General features: G+C 53.6%; 8 protein-coding genes across 8 annotated transcripts; 4 read left to right on the top strand and 4 right to left on the bottom strand.

Moving 5' to 3' along the window:
* Nucleotides 1–835: 835 nt before the first annotated feature.
* On the top strand, nt 836–3,052 carry N7459_007361 (arylsulfotransferase family protein; the record flags this gene model as incomplete). The annotated part of the gene is given in 4 exon segments (XM_056946529.1): nt 836–952; nt 1,037–1,165; nt 1,228–2,738; nt 2,752–3,052. 4 exon segments carry the CDS (start codon nt 836–838, stop codon nt 3,050–3,052), a joined length of 2,058 nt encoding a protein of 685 aa, XP_056798528.1.
* A 2,357-nt stretch (nt 3,053–5,409) lies between these two features.
* Nucleotides 5,410–7,594, top strand: N7459_007362 (putative MFS transporter; the record flags this gene model as incomplete). The annotated part of the gene is made up of 4 exons (XM_056946530.1): nt 5,410–6,241; nt 6,323–6,504; nt 6,564–6,862; nt 6,919–7,594. The coding sequence occupies 4 exons, from the start codon at nt 5,410–5,412 to the stop codon at nt 7,592–7,594; spliced, it is 1,989 nt and encodes a 662-aa protein (XP_056798529.1).
* A 699-nt stretch (nt 7,595–8,293) lies between these two features.
* dph5 (diphthine synthase) lies at nt 8,294–9,296 on the bottom strand (the record flags this gene model as incomplete). The annotated part of the gene is made up of 3 exons (XM_056946531.1): nt 8,294–8,891; nt 8,950–9,074; nt 9,162–9,296. The coding sequence occupies 3 exons, from the start codon at nt 9,294–9,296 to the stop codon at nt 8,294–8,296; spliced, it is 858 nt and encodes a 285-aa protein (XP_056798530.1).
* Nucleotides 9,297–10,397: 1,101 nt separating this feature from the next.
* Nucleotides 10,398–11,816, top strand: N7459_007364 (transcriptional regulator SPT3; the record flags this gene model as incomplete). Its single annotated transcript, XM_056946532.1, has 3 exons — nt 10,398–10,874; nt 10,926–11,753; nt 11,811–11,816. The coding sequence occupies 3 exons, from the start codon at nt 10,398–10,400 to the stop codon at nt 11,814–11,816; spliced, it is 1,311 nt and encodes a 436-aa protein (XP_056798531.1).
* A 598-nt stretch (nt 11,817–12,414) lies between these two features.
* On the bottom strand, nt 12,415–13,144 carry N7459_007365 (blue light-inducible protein Bli-3; the record flags this gene model as incomplete). Its single annotated transcript, XM_056946533.1, has 2 exons — nt 12,415–12,846; nt 12,941–13,144. The coding sequence occupies 2 exons, from the start codon at nt 13,142–13,144 to the stop codon at nt 12,415–12,417; spliced, it is 636 nt and encodes a 211-aa protein (XP_056798532.1).
* Nucleotides 13,145–13,825: 681 nt separating this feature from the next.
* On the bottom strand, nt 13,826–14,439 carry N7459_007366 (uncharacterized protein; the record flags this gene model as incomplete). Its single annotated transcript, XM_056946534.1, has 2 exons — nt 13,826–13,953; nt 14,001–14,439. 2 exons carry the CDS (start codon nt 14,437–14,439, stop codon nt 13,826–13,828), a joined length of 567 nt encoding a protein of 188 aa, XP_056798533.1.
* A 390-nt stretch (nt 14,440–14,829) lies between these two features.
* On the top strand, nt 14,830–15,459 carry N7459_007367 (U4/U6-U5 snRNP complex subunit SNU23; the record flags this gene model as incomplete). Its single annotated transcript, XM_056946535.1, has 1 exon — nt 14,830–15,459. One exon carries the CDS (start codon nt 14,830–14,832, stop codon nt 15,457–15,459), a length of 630 nt encoding a protein of 209 aa, XP_056798534.1.
* Nucleotides 15,460–15,673: 214 nt separating this feature from the next.
* Nucleotides 15,674–18,540, bottom strand: N7459_007368 (baculoviral IAP repeat-containing protein; the record flags this gene model as incomplete). The annotated part of the gene is made up of 5 exons (XM_056946536.1): nt 15,674–16,477; nt 16,568–17,834; nt 17,884–17,993; nt 18,046–18,342; nt 18,403–18,540. 5 exons carry the CDS (start codon nt 18,538–18,540, stop codon nt 15,674–15,676), a joined length of 2,616 nt encoding a protein of 871 aa, XP_056798535.1.
* Between the last annotated feature and the right edge of the window lie 124 nt (nt 18,541–18,664).

Here is an 18,664-nt window from a genome sequence, read left to right on the forward strand (position 1 = left end):
CGCGTGTATGTACATATGTACATATATGGACTCTGCATTGCGTCTCGATTGGGCCCGTGTGTGGCTGGTGCAGGTGGGGAGCCACATACACGTGGTTCTGCTTTCGATTGGGCTGTGGCGAGTGGGTGTTACGTACGGTATAGATACACCATCCTTCCAAGTATACGAGTCTGTGGTTCGTGTTCACACATTGGAGATGACGAGTCAGCCAGTGTTTGCAGCCCAGCGGGCCATGTTGGAAATCCTCAAGTCTGATCTTCCCAGTTTGCAGCCCTGAATCGTGGATGCTGGATGCAGCTAGTTAGTTTGGTGCTTTGCATGACGTGGCCTGGGCCAGGCCGAATTACCAGTACCGTACCACCCATCCACCACGCAGTGATCGACTTCGTGGTCAAGACAGCTTCGACCACTCCCTCTCTTCTGCAGAAATCCATTTGTCCGTCCCGACGCGCATGCAAGGCGCTTCTCTCTTGCCTTCTTCGTCCTCCACCTCCCCGCACCCCATTGGACTGTCATCATTGGGTGTTGGCCTAAGCAATGGGCTAAGCACTTTGTGCGTCTTTGTCCCCATCCCAAGCGCCCGCTCATCCAATCTTCGTTGTCGGCGCCGCCTTCGGTGACCCACCCGCTGCACAAGCCTTCGTTGAAGGACCGGCCGATTATTGACAGATGGTGGACCGTATATACTCGTACTCTTTCCTCTCCTGATGCTCGATCCCCTATGGAACTTTCTTGTTTCTCAAATGCTTCTTCTCCGTGCATACCACCCACAACGCACTGTTCCGCTTCATACCCCCTTGTCCGACCGTTGAAGTGATGTGAAAGGAGAGGATCCATGGTCACCACCATCGTCTCGTCCTTGAGGACCTCTCCCTCCCTCATCCTGCTCCTTGGCCTGCTGCTCGGCGCCCTGCATAGCGCGATCGCAGAACCGACCAATTTCTACAGATCGGTAAGTGCGCTCAGATTCCGGCGAATCACGCCATTGGGGGACTTTGAGTTAACGGGGATTTTTTTTTTGCGCTGTCGCGTATAGAGACCTGACATTTACCCTCCAATATTCCACGTTGAACACAGCGATCCGGACAGACTCAGCCCCGGCTATATCTTCATTGCACCTTACGAGAACGAAAACCCAGGTCCCTATATATTCGACAATACAGGGGTAAGTGACGGCGAATGCGATCCAGTCAATTCCGGAAGTGCTAACCGCCACCGCCGCAATAGGAGTTAGTATGGAGTGGCTGGGGTGCTTCGGGCCCGGGGAATGCCCACGGTATGCACGTGTGCAAGTATAAAGGAGCCGATCATTTGTGTTTCTTCCAGGGAAACCAGCAGAAAGGATATTGTCGCGGACATGGTGTGATCTTGGACAACACGTACCGCATCGTGCGGTCGGTGCAGCCCGGTGGAGGAATGGCGTCGAGCGACATGCACGAGTTTCTGCCGATCAATGACGGCAAGACCGCTCTGATGACAGTCTATCAGCAGCGTCAGTTCGATATGAGTCCGTGGAATATCAAGACTGGAGTGGGGTGGTTGATGGAGAGTGTCTTCCAGGAAGTGGACGTCGAGACCAGCAAGGTGCTGTTCGAGTGGCGCTCTTTGGATCATGTCGACCCTTCGATGAGCTATACCTGGCCTGCGCACACCGATACCTCCGGCACCGGGCTAAATAGCCACGAGCCCTGGGATTACTTCCATATTAACTCCGTCGACAAGAACGCGGACGGCGACTACCTGATCTCCTCGCGACACACTTGCGCCATCTACAAGATCTCCGGCAAAGATGGTTCGATTATCTGGCAACTCCACGGTGCCACGCCGACATTCCGCAATATCAACTTCGCCTTTTCGCAGCAACACGATGCACGGTGGTTGTTCGAGAACGCCACCCACACCGTGCTCTCGCTCTTTAATAACGGTAATAATGGCTTCAACCAGACTCACCCTTACTCAGCAGGCATGGTCATCCTGATCGATCATGTGGAGAACACCGCTCTCCAGCTGCGCGATTTTGCGCCGAGGATCCCGGATTTAACCAGCAGCAGTCAGGGCAACTTGCAACCTCTACCAAACAAGAATGTCCTGATTGGATGGGGCAACCACTGTTTTGTGTCGGAACACCACGAAGACGGTACTCTGCTCCTCTGGGCCTCCTTCGCTGCAGATCCCACGATGAACTACCGTGCTATGAAGTTCGAGTGGGAGGGCAATCCGACCGACTCGCCTGCCCTCTGGGTCTACTCGCGAACCGCCGAGCCTTTCTCACCCACGAGCTTCTACGTAAGCTGGAACGGCGCCACGCGCGTCCAGAGCTGGCGCTTCTTCGGCGCCACGAATATGACGGGGCCGTGGATTTTGTTGGACGAGATGCCCAAGACCGGCTTTGAGACCGTGTACACCAACGCCAGCTTCTATCCCTGGACGCGCGCCGAGGCGATTGACCGCAATGGTATTGTCTTGGGCCAGTCCGAGATCAAGTATACGTTCGTTCCCTCGCCGGAGCTGCGTGAGTTCTGCCAAGACGAGACCTGTGCGGATGCGCCGAGCTTTGGCTTCCCCGGCGAAGATGAAGCGCGGCCGTTTATTCCGCCAGCAGGCGTGAACACCGTCCCCTGGGTCGATCCCGACAACGACGGTGCTTTCTGGACGTATCCCTCCGGTTTCCCTCATACAACGGGCCCCACGACCTACCGCCGGCCCTCGGACCTTGGATGTAAGGACCCATCTACCCTGTCTATTTGATAGCTGGAATTCTAACTTGCTAGCAGACAATCCCTGGCTTGTCGGTGCCGTCATGTCCATACCGTGCATTGCCGGTTGTTATCTCGTCTATCGCTACTATCAGCGCCATGAGCGGCTGGATCCGCTGGATGATCAAGAGTCGTCTGAGCCGCTGAACGGTATGTCCGAGGGCAAATCTCTACCCGTACGAACCACCGACCTCCCCTGGTGGAGTTGGCGGAGGTGGACGGGGCAGGGTGCAGAGCATTATTTCCCACTCGCAGATCGCAGTCTACACGGACGCGGGCGACAGCGGATAGAGTAATCATGATAGACCTGACCCTCGTCATTTCCAACACTCTTTATTCTTTTCCTTCTCGTGTGTATTTCCATTTGCATTACCCGGTCGTGTCTTTCTTTGCACCCTGTCTTCATTTTCCGGAGCTTTCCTTTGCTTTTCCTATTTTCTCCTTTTATCATTTTCAGGCACTTATGTCCCGCGCACAGAGTACATATATACAAACATAGACTTGACACTCATCCTCACGCGGGTGGCATTCTGTAAAGATACCGAAATTCCAATACCCGGATCATTTCCTGCTATTTAAAGCCGAGCTACCCGGCACTCTTGCGCTGCCAATCTTGTCTAGCGTTGCGACTAGCGTTCCCCAGAACGCACGATGACTTGGCCCAAGTACGCGTCCCTCCAGTGGCGCACCGCCGGAGCTTCTCTGTCCTCGTGAAGTTACGGGACTGTGTATGTAGGTACTTATTCGATTTCCCCGGGGGGGGGGGGGGGCATGGCTCTTTGCTCTTCGGCTGGATCAGTACAGTATGTAGATCCCGCCCCGCTACCAAAGTAATCCCTATAATCCCAAACCAGAATCAAACAGTGCACCTTCTGGAACGGCTCGTAGCGCAATTCCCCGTCGGGGAGGGGGGAGGGGCATGCCTCTTATAGTTCTTATAGGGTTTAGCAGGCCTCATGGATGGTAGCGTGGGCGTGAGCGTCGGCGTCATCCCATTGCTTCAAGGTTCTTGACGTTGACATGGCCTGATAGCGTGACCCGATCGGGGAATTTCTTTGAATGACGGACAGTTTCCGACTCTTACAGTCGATAGGGCTTGCCGCAGCACCGGGGCTGATACATATGCAACCCATGGACCTGACCGAGGAGTCTTACGCTGGCGCGGCTGGAGCAGCTGCGGCGAACGCTGTGGCGGAATGCGAGTCGTACGTTGTACAGTTGCTGAGTGGTGCTACGTGAAGAGCACTGCCGAAAAAGCAGATCTGTCTATTTCATGGTTGATTTTTCTGCGGCTGCGAGGCCGCGCAATATACAGACTGCGGCGACTGGTGCTCTAGACCTTGGATTATGTAGATGGGGAAAATGGGAATGGGAAAGGGGACTGGAGATTGTCTCTATGCGGAAACCCATATAGCAGACCATTCATCTATGGATAATCGGCTGTCGGCGACGGTTTCTTGTATATATCAACGCGGTGGTCAGATAGCGGGCAAATAACGCTCTTACCGACACCAATTAAAATATCCCGCCTGGTGGCACTAACTCGTTAACTACTAGTTAGGTGGTCTGGGGCGCTCTGCGCCTGGAACTTACGTATGTATAGTGTCCGTGGCGGACCCTAAACCCCATTTGCTTTAGCGACCTCGGCGCGGTATTAACGGTGGCCTACAAGAAGCAATTCAACGGGAAATGAGATATTTATTAATTGAAAGTGCCCAGGATGTCATAGGGCCTCCACTGCAGTTTTCGTTTCAATGCCAAGACCACTACGCCGGAACTGCGCGGCCGACCTGGGCGAGTCAGGGCTCAGGGGAGGAAACGATGGGCTCGGCAGGGCGAGGGTGGGTGGAGCGGTCGTCGCAAGCACCGGTCGCTGTTGTCGATCGGTGCGATACGAAGGTTCCCAGAGGAAAAGACATATGGTATACGAGGAATAGAGATTCCTATCGCGGGATGGAATTTGAGGCGGAAGAGAGCCTCGTTTCCAAGCCAAAATGGCTGCGTCGGTAGAATGGAGGAGGTTGAGAAGTCAGGGATCGGGAATCGCAAGAACGATCATACTTGATACGCCCCAATACCAAGGATACACATCTTGGCTTGGTTGTCGTACGAGGCCGGCCCCAGCCTCTATTAATATTGTATATAGTATGTAGACACCGTAACGCGCTACGTAATTCCCCCCCGATTGGCATTCCATTTGCTCATCTCTTTTTTCCGTTCGACTTGCGGTGCGTCCCTTTTTCCCCTGTGGACCTCAATCATCCCAGTACGGGAATCCCCTTCCTATCTGCAAAGAAGGGCCAAAGTGTAATGGACATGGTAATTGTAATGAAAGAATCCAAATAGAAAAAAAGGTTAAGGCTGATCCTTTCGCCCTTTCTCTTTCTCGCCAACAGAAAAGCTTCCCTCTCGCTCGCCTGTTGATTCCTGGATCTTTCTCCTCCATCCTCTCTACGGGCCAATTATAACCGGCTCCCTACGCGTGGCTAGCTTTGCACGACTCCTGTATGGCTTCTTTGGGCGATACCGTCTAAGCGCAGGAAAAATTACATGAAACCAAGGGGCGTCGCAACCTGACGTCGTCAACCCCAATCCGTCTCCATTTGGCGTCTTCTCTCGACGGCGGCTTACATACACATTCCTACTCCCCCCCATGCCTGCCAGGTCCCAAACCCATAAAACAAATAATGCCCGCCACGCGCGGACGACTTCCTGGTCCAGTGGCTACAACCATCTAACCCAGGGCGCTGGCGAACCCTCCGATCCTCACCCTCCACGACGCCGTCGCGAGTCCAACCTTTCCCTCACCAGCGTCGACGAGGACCCCTCCTCTCCAGACTCTCCCGGGCCAGATGCCCTCGACATGATTCGCAACACCTCGATGGATCTGGACGCCCGCAAGACTGCTCGCCATGTGCGCAGCCGCTCCCAAAGCCAGGCGCAAGTCCTGGCGCAGCAGGAGTCGGAAATGCCGACGGATCCCATGGTGCCCGAACGTCCCACGCCCGTCACCTGGATGTCGCTGCCCCGGAAAGGCCAATTGGCTCTACTCGGCCTCTGCCGCGTCTTTGATTTCTTACAGATCGCCTCGCTGCAGGCCTACATGTTCTACCAGCTCAAGTCCTTCGACGAGAACCTGTCCGACTCCGACGTGGCCACCCAGGCCGGCATCCTCCAGGGGGCTTTCACCGCCGCCCAATTCGCGACGGCTATCCCTTGGGGTCGTGTGGCGGATGCCGAGTGGGGTGGTCGGCGCTTCGTGCTGCTTGTAGGTCTCGTTGGCACGGCGGCCTCGTGCCTCGGTGTTGCATTCTCCACGTCGTTTGCGCAAGCCGTGTTCTGGCGCTCATTTGGCGGGGCTATCAACGGCACTGTTGGTATCATTCGGACGATGATTGCCGAAAATGTCAAGGAGAAGAAGTACCACTCTCGCGCCTTCTTGATCTTGCCTATCGGTTTTAACGTGGCATCTTTATTCGGTCCTGGTGAGTTTTGCCATGATTCGTGCTCACGAAGCATGCCCAGACTAGCTTAGTTGATTTGTCATGCTGATCTCCCACCTGCAGTGATGGGCGGTATGTTGGCCGATCCCGTTAACAGTTATCCCCACTTGTTTGGACCCAATTCATCCTTTGGGGGCGAGAATGGCGTGGAATGGCTGGAGCGCTACCCGTACTCCCTGCCCATGCTAGCCAACTTCTTTTTCCTGACTATTTGTGCCTGCTTGGTCGGATATGGCTTGGAAGAGGTATGCAGCCGTTGTGAACATCGATGTTGATGTATCATACTGACTGGGAGTTTTTGCAGACTCTCCTTTCTTGCAAGGGCAAGCCTGGATTGGGAACATTCGCCTTGAAGTACATTGCCCGCGGCGTGAGGCGCGTTGTTGGCACCTCTTCGCCTTTGTATTCTAGACTTCCTTTCCGGGAGTACGAAGAGGACGGTCCCCTTCTGGCCCGTGACCTAGATCGCTCGGAGAGCTACGAACTGGAAGAAAAGGCCTCCAGACCCATGCGCTTTAAGCGTGTGCTGCCCTTCCAGAGAATCTGGACTAAAAACGTTCTGTGTACCCTTGGGGCACAGGCATTCTTTGACTTCCAGATGGGGTGAGTCGAAACGACCTTCATTTCCACGCGCGGCTTTCTGACTGACCATTCCTTAGCGCGTTCAACAACCTTTGGCTACTTTTCCTGTCGACTCCTCGCTATGACTCGAATGATCCTGCTAGCCCTACCCAGAGACTGCCCTTCATCTTCACAGGTGGATTGGGTATGCTTCCGCAGAGTGTCGGTTTTGCAACCGCCATTCTAGGTGTGATTGGCATGTTCCTCCAGTTCACAGTCTACCCATCCATCAACGGCCGCCTGGGTACAGCAAAGAGCTACCAATACTTCCTTTCCCTTTTCCCGCTCGCCTACGCCGTGGCGCCATACATCGCGCTAGCGCCATCCACGGTCCCGCCACCTGGGCAGGCTAATGGTCCCTGGGTATGGTTTTGGATCATCATCGTGCTCTTCTTGCAGGTCACCGCCCGAACCTTCACACTTCCGACATCCATTATCCTACTCAACAACTGCTCGCCACACCCCTCCGTTCTGGGCACTATCCACGGGATTGGTCAGTCCGTGTCGTCCGCCTTCCGTACTATCGGCCCGATTTTTTCGGGTGCCTGGTATGGTTACGGCCTAGACATCGGCATGGTTGGCTTTGCCTGGTGGCTGATCGCCTTGATCTCTGTCTTTGGCTGTGTTGCTGCCATCTTCGTATACGAAGGTTCTGGCCATGAGATTCTCCTTCCTGGCGAAGAGGACGAATATCATGAGCATGGCCATTCATGATGTGATACGTATCTTTCCTTCTGTCCTTTCGAACTTGTACATTGCTTCACCTCCTCTTGCATGTCATTCGGTGTCGGTGCGGTTGTGGGTTTTCTGCTTTGCATCGCCTTTCCTTGCCTGGCGTCGACGACAAATTTTCCGTCCTGCCTACTGCTACCCCTGAAGCAGGGCGAGGGGTCTTTACAATTCAAGGCCCCTTATTGCTCTACTCGCATTTCTTCCTGCACATCTCTTTGAACGTCATTTGTCTCGTCTCATCTCGTCCGGATACCATTTCCATTTCTGCATTGTGATCCTCGCGCATGTTGGTTTTGTATGCGCCTGGTCTCTTCGTGGCGTTTCTGCTGTTTCGTTGGATATGTTTCATCTACTCTCGTCCATATGTCAGTTTCCATGCCCCCGTTGCATCTTGGAGCAGGTGTTGGCAATTGGATACGGCGACATGATGTGGTCCTTAGAATATAGAGAGCGATCTACACTGGCCCCTCTCTCTGGATCGATCAGATCCAAAAGGATGGGATGCGTCTTTATGGAGTAGCGGTTCACCGAGAAGGTCCCTGCTTTCCTGTGCTATGTCGAATATTAATAGACTATTCCTCAAGAGTTTCTCTACCTGGTATACTCAACTCAAATCGTAGAAAGCCCGCTACAAGACTTTTGTATATAGGAGTTCGTTAATGCATACAATGGCCCGTAGTCTCATGAGCTCTTCCCATAGTACTTCTGGTAGCTCGCATCGAAAGTGGCTACGTCGACCGCATACTGCCGAATATAATCCCGCTCCAGATCATGCGTCCTCCGACCCAGCAAAACAAGACTGTGCAACGGCGCCCCCATCTCAACGCTCGCCAGCTCCTGTAGGGTCCCAACAACCAGTTTCTGGTCTGGCGCGCCAACACGAGCAGCGCCCACCGCAAGGCTGTCTGGTGCATAAACGCCCTCCTGGCGCTCTTCTTCCGTCTCCAGCATTTGGGCCGCGCACTGCGCAACGGTCATGTACCGCGGCGGCTCAAAAATCCGTCGTCCACGCGCCAGGTTCTCCATGGACTGCTCTTTGACCTTGATATCCAACAGTACGAGGGTGTGCAGGCCGGTCTGGGCGTTTTCGCGCACACGGTCGTAGAAGGAGGAGGGCTTCCAGTTCTCCGTGAAGAAGACCATGCTGACTGTTTGACCGAAGTTGTAGAGTTGGAGGCCGGTGCAGCCGATTCCAGACATGATAGAGGCATTGGGGACGACCTTGGTTTCGATTCCTAATTCACGAGCGCGGAGGACGAGGTCTGTGTGAGTTGTTGCGCTAGTTTGTTACAGCAGAGTTAGTGTAAGTCTCTGTAGAGAAGCGGTAGATTGCGTACCCAAATGGATCTCCGACAACCAGGAATGCAATGTCTGCTTTGTCTGCTCCGGCGAGGATCTCGTCACTGCCGCTCTCGACTAATTCGCGGTCCGCCTCGATAACTGGGCGGCCATAGAACGCTTCCTACTGAGCGCCGGGGCATATTAGTGATCCGCGCACTAGGACATGAATTTGAAGAAATATTGCCATGGCAATAGAAAGTTCACTCACCAGCTTGGCCTTGTCCACGAGGAGAATGGCTGTGTATGCTTCCAGATAGACTCGCTCGGCCTTCTTCACGATCTCCAGACCGCGGACCGTAATATCGGTCTCGTCAGCGAGACCAAGTCCCACAAGGTGCAGCATGGTGAATACCAGCGTCAATTGATACTTGACCGAGACCCGTTCGCAGTCGCCAAAGGTGACTTGGTTGTGAAATAATTGACTGCCCCGCGGCAGAAACGGCCACCGCTCGGAGCCGCGGCGCAAGTGAATATCCGGCTATCGCGCGTATCGGCCGCGATATAAACCCCGGACTTCCTTCCCTTCTGTTGCATCTCACTCCTTGCACATGGTCTCGTCGCAACTCGTACCGCCCCCTTTGAGCTGACCTATCGACTCGCTCTCCTTGCTGGAGAACTGTGCTCGTCTGTGTCGTCGTCCTCGTCCCAATTCCATTGCTAGGAGCCGTCATCATGAGCTCCGATCGTCAGCCGAAGTATCGGCAGGAGATCCAGCAGGTTAGTGGCTCCTTTCCCCCATGCTTATTGGCATACTTCAAGGTCTCGGTCTCCCTCGGTGTTTTCTGTGTCTTTCGGATTCTCGAATGTTGCGGGTAGTTGAGCCAGAATCCATGGTGGACTGGGCGTGCAACAGGTCGTTGATGGCCATGGTCAACTGGCATCAAAAGCTTCTATGCTCAGTCAGATGTTTTCAATGGCAGTACAAGAGCTGTTGTGGATGCTCTGGATGCATTTTGGCTTCGTGGATGAAGTTTTCGTCATGGATTCGTCGAATAGTCGATGACAGCGGTATGAGATCGATATTGGGAGACGCGATGTTATGGAAAACAAGCTGGATCAATTGCTGCAAGACGACTGCAGCCGTCACTTCTGCGCGTTCCTACGCTTATCGATAAGCGTGCTTCAATCTGCGGGGCCTTCTAGGCCTACTGCCTGACACCTCTATACTTTCGCATCGAATTGTCTCTCTCTGTCGCCTGGCACCTGCCGTTACTCTTCTCCCTTCTGCCATGCTCTCTGCCTTCCATACCACGACATCACGAGCAGAGCTGGCAATACGCTTGCTTGCGTTCATTTCTTTGATATCGGTGCGGGGCTCATCTGTCCGCACTTGTGTTGCTGCACGCGTCTCGTTACAACTCCCACGCTCCACCTCTCATCACATCCATTTGCTCTCCTCTTTGAACATCGACTGCTTTTATCTGTTCTTCTGCCCGTTTCCAAGATGTCCGTCAACCAGCAAGGACGTCAGGGTGATTTTCGCATCATGCCTATCTCAGCTGAGAACTGTGATGTGTTCCAGCTGCTTCAGGAGGGGCCTTCTCAGTTCTCTCAAGAAACACTCAATCCGGAACGTCCAATCTCTCAAGATCAGATGGAGACTGCGAAAAAAATGGATGAAATCGAATACGCTGTTCACATCGAAGACATCTCAGCAGACGAGAGCGGCCACGCGGGTGTCTACTTGCCCCAAATCCCCTACCTTTTTGGCGATGAAATGGATGGCGTCGAGACCGACACCGGGGCCCAGGCCGAGATTGAGATTGAGACCGAGACCGAGACCGAGACTGAGGCGGAATTCAAGAAGCACATTACTAACCTGATTCGCAAGATGATGTTCGTTTCTGGAGAAACCGCTGAGCCGTCGATTGACACTACGACTTTAATCGAGGATATCACGCGCCAGCAGGTAATCGAAATTGTCAGTGCAATTCCCCTTGGCCCTTGAGACTCCGAATTAACACTGGACTAGCTTACTCGCAGCACTCAGCTTGCCACTCGTCGTGGTTCACGCGCTATCTCCACCGACGACCTCATTTTCTTGATTCGTCATGACAAGGCCAAGGTCTCGCGCCTTCGGACCTTTCTGTCCTGGAAGGATGTTCGCAAGAATGTCAAGGACTCTGACGATAAGGGTGGTGCCGACGCTGCTGATTTCGCCGCCGCCGACGATGCGGCTGGTGTTGTGGCAGGCCCGCAAGATGTAGCCTCCAAGCCGAAGAACAAGCGCGCCAAGGTCGGCCTGGCATGGGATGTCAACAGCTTCTTCTCTGTGCAGATACCGGAACGCGAGGATGAGGAAGATGAGGAGGAGGAAGAGCAGAATTACGCAACCCTCCAGCGCTTGGCTGCGGCGGATGAACGCACCAAGAACATGACCAAGGAGGAGTACGTCTTCTGGTCCGAGTGCCGCCAAGCTTCCTTCACCTACCGCAAGAGCAAGCGCTTCCGCGAGTGGGCTGGATTCGGCGTGGTGACCGAGTCCAAGCCGAACGACGATATCGTCGACATCCTCGGCTTCTTGACCTTTGAGATTGTCCAGACTCTCACCGAGGAGGCGCTCAAGGTCAAGGAGCGCGAGGACCACGAGAAGAACCGTGGGGGCGCTGACGCCACCGGCGAGAACAGCAAGAAGCGCAAGCGTGAGACCGGCCTGTTCGACCCGCCCGAGGAGGGCCGCACGCCCATCGAGCCTCGGCACATCCGCGAGGCCTACCGCAAGCTACAGGCCACGCCGCAGGAGGCCATCGCCATGCTTCTGCACAATGGTCGCGTGCCCGCGCGCAATAACTTGCGCCTGGTCAGTTCTTTACTTTATCTATCGTTTTCGCTTACTTTATACTGATGCTCTCTTCAGATTTAATTCAGTTCCGCGGGCGATAATCCTTGCGTTTCTGCATTCTGACAGCGGGCGTTCCGGCAATACACATTCAAATGATACCCACCTGGAATTTCGGAGTTGTTTTATTCGCATGGATTTCTGACAGCTACGGCAGTGATGGTTTTGTAGCAGTTGCGTTTCTGCGAGCTGGATGTTGATATGATTCTTTTTAATGGATGATCTGGTTTAGTATCTACTAGCGATACTTCTGTTCTGTAGCAATATGAAATGCATCACCCGTGGAATACCGAGTTTACTCTATCGTGATGCAGTTGTAAGGCGTGCCACTGTATTGTTCATGCCGCACATACAGCTCGCGTTCCACCGAAGAACTGACCTGCGATGTGAATACATGTTCATTGCTTTTTGGTTTATATATTTACATTTGAGCTGTAGAAAACTCGCTAGCAATATAATTAACCATCGAATGATACAAAATGATCCCCCACATAAAATCTCATACAGTCGTGGACACGTTGAACATTCCTAAGCTCATATTTATGAGCTTATATCCGGTGTGTACGGCGCCCTTTGATCAAAAGTCAGCAATAAGATCTTTGAAATGACCGTATATAGAATATCAGGGCCAGCAGGGAAACTCACATTCAGCCAACTCCTCCTGGCTCAGCTCCCGGATTCCATTAATGGAAGGCACATCGCCCTTGACAGCACCTTTAACCGTATCAACAGCGCGGCCCAAGATGCCCTTGCGGGAGACGACATGGGTGGCCAGCTTGGCCTCGAGTTTGATCACGCCGATACGCGGGTCATTAGGCCCGCCGTCGTGGACACCGTCGCCCATATCACCCAGCCATGCTTTCAGAGCTGGCGAATAGTACTTTTGTACAATGGAAGGGTCTGCAATTATACGGGCTACGCCGGAGATGGATGCCCATGCGCCATTGACCTGGTCGAGGAAAGACATGTTTGTTTCTTGCGGGTGGACGGTAAGGTCCATGGTCTTCCCGGAGAAGAGATTCGTGTGGAAGATGAGGTCAATGCCACCATTCTCCTGTACGGACATCAGCAATTCCATCCTGTCAAAAGCCCAAGGCTTTTCAGGTGCAACAATGGCGATGTAGTGCAAGATGGAGAAGAGTGCTTACCTTCGCAGTGAGGGCCATACAGCGGGAAGTCAAAAATTCACCATCTGACTGCTTCGTCGTCAACATGCCGAATTTGACTTCGGAGATAAAATCGACGAGCTCCTCGATCTTCTGTGGCAAAGGCGGATCCTCGAAGTTTTGCGTCTTATATGGGTCAACAGGCTGGTTGCCCGTGCTGGTGTTGATGGTTGCGTTGGCGGACATGGCGAAACCGCAAGGTAGAAAGTAGTGCAAGAGGAAATATTCAATTATTATTCTGCTGGAGAAAGGAGTTCCTTTTCACCGAGAAATAATCCTTATATAGTACATTCGTGCTGCACGCAATCTTGGAAACATTGGAAGTATAGACCTGGCAGAAACGTCGTTGTGACGTCAGCGCTAAGACCATCCGGATGTTAACTAACTAGTTAGGGTTCAAAGAGCATCATACCCATCATGGAGCTCTCGATCCAGAGCCTCTGTCGATTGATTAACCCCGCAAAAAGAATTTTCTAGTTTGCTGATCAGGTTCTTGGCTGAGTTCATCGCGAGAATTGGCCACGTTCTTGCGTAATGCTCACCAGCTCATCCATACGAGGTATCTATGTCCACAACAGCTTCGAACTCGGTGCGATAGGGCTGAGCGAGGGTTCTTGCACCGAGGATAGAGAAGGTCGAATAGGGAAGAACGGATAGAAATACCATATCCATACTCTGAACCTCTGTCCATAGGTATCTTCCCGAGATGACTGAGTATCGGTTGTTCCTCAACCATGATATACCACCCTCTAAGATGGGACCCAATTATGTTGATTCCTGTCGTGGATAAGACCGCTGAGCCCAAAATTGTTTATCATATTCGACACAGACCCCCTCATCAGTCCGCCAGATTGACCAAGGTGAAGGCTATGCCAATCGATCAGCAGCTACATCAAGCATGATACACAGTACCTCGCCATACCTTTGTGCCAGACGCCATACGAGCTCCAGCATCACGGCAATGAAAGCGATAATCAGAGCTACGACAAACCACGCTTCCGTGTCAGCGAAACAATAGTCAAGAGAACTAGTCCCGACGAACCTTCACGCCCCCAAACCTTCAGCGTCTTCGCAACTCTCCGAGGACCATGTCGCTTCAGCCACGACGGTACCAGATCCGCCCGACACGTCCGACCCTCCACCACCCAACAGCCTCCACGAACCCGACGACACTCTAGATGCCAGCGCCGGCGTTCCATGATCCGACGGATGCGTCCTTTGCAAAATGACTCGTCGGTGCGGAAGGAGCATTTCTCCATGGGGCATTCCAGCTTGCGCTCGAAGCGCTCGACCAGCCAGTCCACTTTCAAGTGGACACCCGTATAGACCAAGCGATAGAAGTGGCGACAGCTGTGTTTCAGCGCAAGCGCGTCGGGGTATGTCAGAAACGAAGCGATGTCCACATGTAGCTCCGGAGGCAGGTCCATCAAACAAATGCGCTGCTGAAGCAGCGGTCGTTCAGGAACGTCGGTCTGCGCCATCTTTAGTGGTTGTTGAGGCTAAGCGCGGAGGTGAGACGGACGTTTTATAGGGCCAACGTGGTTGCCTGATGTCGGTGCAGCCACGTCGGCGGTTCGAAAGAGAAATTAATGAATCTCGATATTGACGGCGGCAGTATCCATCTAGTCTTCTTTGCCATTATGAGGTTCATCAGGTTGATCCAATATGATTCCCATTGGAAGATCAGACTGCCAGGAACGTTGCTTGGGGTACTTTGGAAGATAAGGTTCCAATTGGTAGGGCCGCGGGGCTTACATAAGGCCGCCACTGGCCATCGAAAAGCGACAACATCTTCTCGACTCATCTTGGACGCATTCCTCGAGCCTCTCCCTTCACAATCACTTTTCATTTCCGCACGTCCCTCTACAGCAATGTCTCAATCAAAGGCCTCCGATACCGCATTTGGCAAAACCTGGGACCGCGAAGAATACGCCAAAAAAGCCGCCGACGATGAAGCCAAGCGGAAAGCCGAGGGCAAGGCCCGCTACGAAGCAAAGCTCCTGGGCAAAAAATACCATACCCCAGTCGACTATGGCTCGCTCGAGGCGACAACAGCCCGCAGCCAGCGACTGGATGTCGCGTCCATGGTGGGCAAGACCACGATCGTTCCTGCGGGCTCGGCTCTGGGCAAGCGCGGACGCGGCGCTGGATTCTACTGCTCAGACTGTGACCTTACATTCAAGGATAACATCCAGCTTGTCGAGCATTTGAACAGCAAGCAACATCTTATTGCGACGGGGCAAAGTGGGGATGTGGTGCGCGCCGGTGTGAAGGAGGTGAGGCACCGGCTGCGCATGCTGTCGCACCAGAAGCGGGTGAGGGAGGAAGAGGAGAGGAAGGCGTGGCAGCTAGACCTTGGGGAGCGGTTAAAGGAGCGCGAGGAGCTCGATGCGAAGGAACGAGAGGAGAGGCGGCGCAAACGGAATGAGAAGCGCAGGAAGGGTGGTGATGGTGTCAAGCAGGAAGACAGCTGGGAGGGTCGCTTGGGAATCATCGCTTGAGAATGACTCGGATGTGCAGTATTTCTTTTATGATACCCATGGCGTTTGGGGCCTGTTGATCTACTCTACTGGGCGTTCTTGCATCGAGTGATTTGGCATTGGCAACCAGAAAAAAAAAATTGTGACCATATTCAATCATGAAAACTCCTCCCAAAACGCCTGAACCCAACAGGACGATCCATCCAAATCACAAAAAACACCATGTAATGCTCGTTCAATCAATGCATTCGATAGCCTCAAGCCGCTGCATGGCCCGGCTGCCTTCCTTCTCGAATTGCCCAACGAGTCGCTCGCATTCTCGCTTTAAGCGTTCCTCGCCACTCTTCGCGTTCCACACAATCCACTCCTCTACGGTCATCTTCTTCTCCGGGCTGGTGAGGCCTCCCTTGACTCCGTTGAAAAGCCCAGCCAGATCAGCGTTCTCCTTGTCGCTGGATTCTCCAAACAGGGCTTCGTCAATATCCACCGGGGTCCAGGGGTGAGCCGACGCCGCGAAGCCACCGTTGAAATTGCGCTTGGTTGGCGATGGGGTGCTGACGGCTAGTGGAGTCCGGGTCTTCTGCTCCTTCGCCGTTGGTGTCAGGGCCGCACGCGATGCCGGGGGCCGCGATGACGGTGGTCGATTCTCGGCATCAGACGATTGTGGTGACAAAGAAGGTGTGCCTTGATGAACCACTGGGAGTGGTGATACATGGTTATTGGATGGCCGGGCAGCCTCCCGCGGACCGCTGCTTCGAGACCCTTGTGATTCTGTGAGAGACTCAGCAAGGTGCTCCTCGTGAGGAATATCACTATATCGTTTCGTCGTCTTTGGTGGCACAGGTGTCCGTTGTTTGGATTGTGGTGACCCCGGAGAAGGCGCTTGAGGAGGCTCGACCATTTCAACCTGGTCAGACATTTCGTCTGGGGTCTCAAAAGAATCGTCATCGGACTGGGACTTGGAGTCATGTTTTTCCTCCATGGGTTCTTTTTCAACGTATGGCTGCTCCTCAACTGGTTCAGGTTCAATTAACTCAGGCTGGACAGGCTCAGCTTCAGTCTCGACAGGCTCAGGCTCGGGCTCGAGTTCGGGTTCGGGCTCGGCTGATTCAGGCTCAACTGGAATTACCGGCTCAGGGGGAGGAGATTGTTCCGTCTTCTTAGACTTCTTGGACTTTTTCGCCTTTTCGTCCTTCTTCTTGGGCTTCTTCGGTGCAGATTTCTCTACTGTCTCCTCAGGCTCGGTTGGAGGCCCGGCTTCCCGGTTGATGATTTCCACAGACACAAAAGACTCATGGTTCTCATACTCGGCTCTGTCGTTGGCCGCAGACTTCGCTTCAGATGATTCTCTTGCCGTTGATGCCTCGGCCTTGCGACTCTCGTCCTTCTTCGATTTTTTACTCCCCTTCTTCATGGAAGACTTGGCAGTCTTCGCGGCCGGTGCTTCTGTCCCTTCCACGTTTGTGAGAGGCTCTGTTTGGACCTCGGGAACTTGGTCGTGGGCATCTTCCTGATCCACGGGGTCTTCTGCCGGGGACTCAGATGACTTTGAAACAGCTTTAGACTTCTTGCCGGTCTTGGCTTTCTTTGAAGTACGTGATTTTGCGGGCTCGGGTTCGGGCTCCGCGTCTGGTCCTTGCTCCACCTCCGGCTCTTGTTCTGCTGCCTTGGGAGCGTCAGCCTCGAGATCAGCCTCTATTTCTGCCTCTAGCCCCGAATCACGCGGTGGACGAGCCTTGGATGTCGTCTTTGAGGCAGTGGAAACATCAGAGCCCTTTTGGTTCTTAGAAGCGCCCTTTTTGGTTCCTTTGCGCCCCTTCTTCCGTTCTTCTTCTTGAGGCTGCTCATCCGCAGCAGCCGCATCCGGCATCTCATAGTCATGTTGATCATAGTTGGGTGCATGTGAAATGCTGCTGCTTCGAGTCCTCGTAGCACGGCGCTTGGTTGGCGGCTCTGCAGGTGATGGTTCCCGTGCTTCTGGTGCAACTGGTTGCGGCTCGTCATTGTTGATTTCTTCACTCGTTCTCTTCTTGCTCCTTGCCGCACGCTTTGTCTTTGGCGGCTCTGGCTGCACGTCTTCGGTTCCATCGACGTCCATTTGGCTCTCGACCTCTGGTTCTTCCTTCTTGCTTTTGGCGGATTTGTTCTTGCTCTTGGATCCTTTCTTCGAAGACTTGGGTTTCAGTGTTGCCTGCGACGAAATACTCTGGTCCACTGGCTCATCAACGTCCATATCGGGGGTCTCAGAAGTGGTTGTAGCGACAGATTGAGTGGAAAGACGAGAAGAAACCTTGGAGGTGCGGGGCTTCTTGGAGCGAGAAGTTTTGCTCTTCTTCGCCGGGGCTTGTGCAAACACGAAGAAGGAGCAATCGGAGGAACGACGGTAATGCTCATCACTGCGCAAGTTAGCTTCACCGGGACAGGAAGGAGCAAGTCGGGGCTCACAAAGGGTCATCCTTGGGCTCCCAGCCATCCAAGGACAGTTTGCAGTAGGCACAGCTAGCCAAGTCGTTGCTCTCTTCATTCGGGCAGAAGTACCAACCACCTTCAACCATCTACGGCAGTCGTGAGCTTGGGTGTTTATCGCATCAAAATGGGCTGATTTACCTTCTCTGATTGACACACCCAGCCGCGCTTCCCGTCATGGGGCCACGCAGCGCCGAAAGTTGCAAGTCGCGCCTGGGTGATCCGCTCGCTGGTCGGATCTTCGATTGTGGTGGGGTTGGAGCTACGCTGCTGGATATCCATGATGATGGCCCACCCACAGTCGGGCGAGTGTTTCAGGTGTTCTGTAACCGGATTGTCCTCTTCCTCCCATCCATCTAATGCGCGACCACATTCGAAACATGTCGTGTTGTCTGGGTTGGTCTCGTAGGGTTTGTAGTAGAAGCCTGCATGTGCCAACTAGAAGCATCCGAACGTCAGTATTGCATTACCAATGCATAGAATCAAATACCAACGTACCTCTGCAGGCGACGGTCTTTGATGAGGCCATGCGACCACTCTGGAGCCTTTTGTGGTCGAGGATCTCCGCTTCTCAGGCTTGAGCACAGTGTCAAAACTGGCCAGGCGGGCCGCGAAGGTGTCCATGTCGGAGCTCATTGTGAAAATATGCAGAAAGGGACAGCGTGCCCCCTCAATCGGTGTCGAAACCGGGGTTGTTGGTCGTGGCTGAGTGCGTTGGTCGGTGTTGATGCGGTCTGTTTACTCCGGTTGTTATGCCAAA

The sequence above is a fragment of the Penicillium hispanicum genome, assembly GCF_028827665.1.
Source record: "Penicillium hispanicum strain IBT 35686 chromosome Unknown utg000006l_segment0_segment0, whole genome shotgun sequence".
Taxonomy (NCBI): Eukaryota; Fungi; Ascomycota; class Eurotiomycetes; order Eurotiales; family Aspergillaceae; genus Penicillium; species Penicillium hispanicum.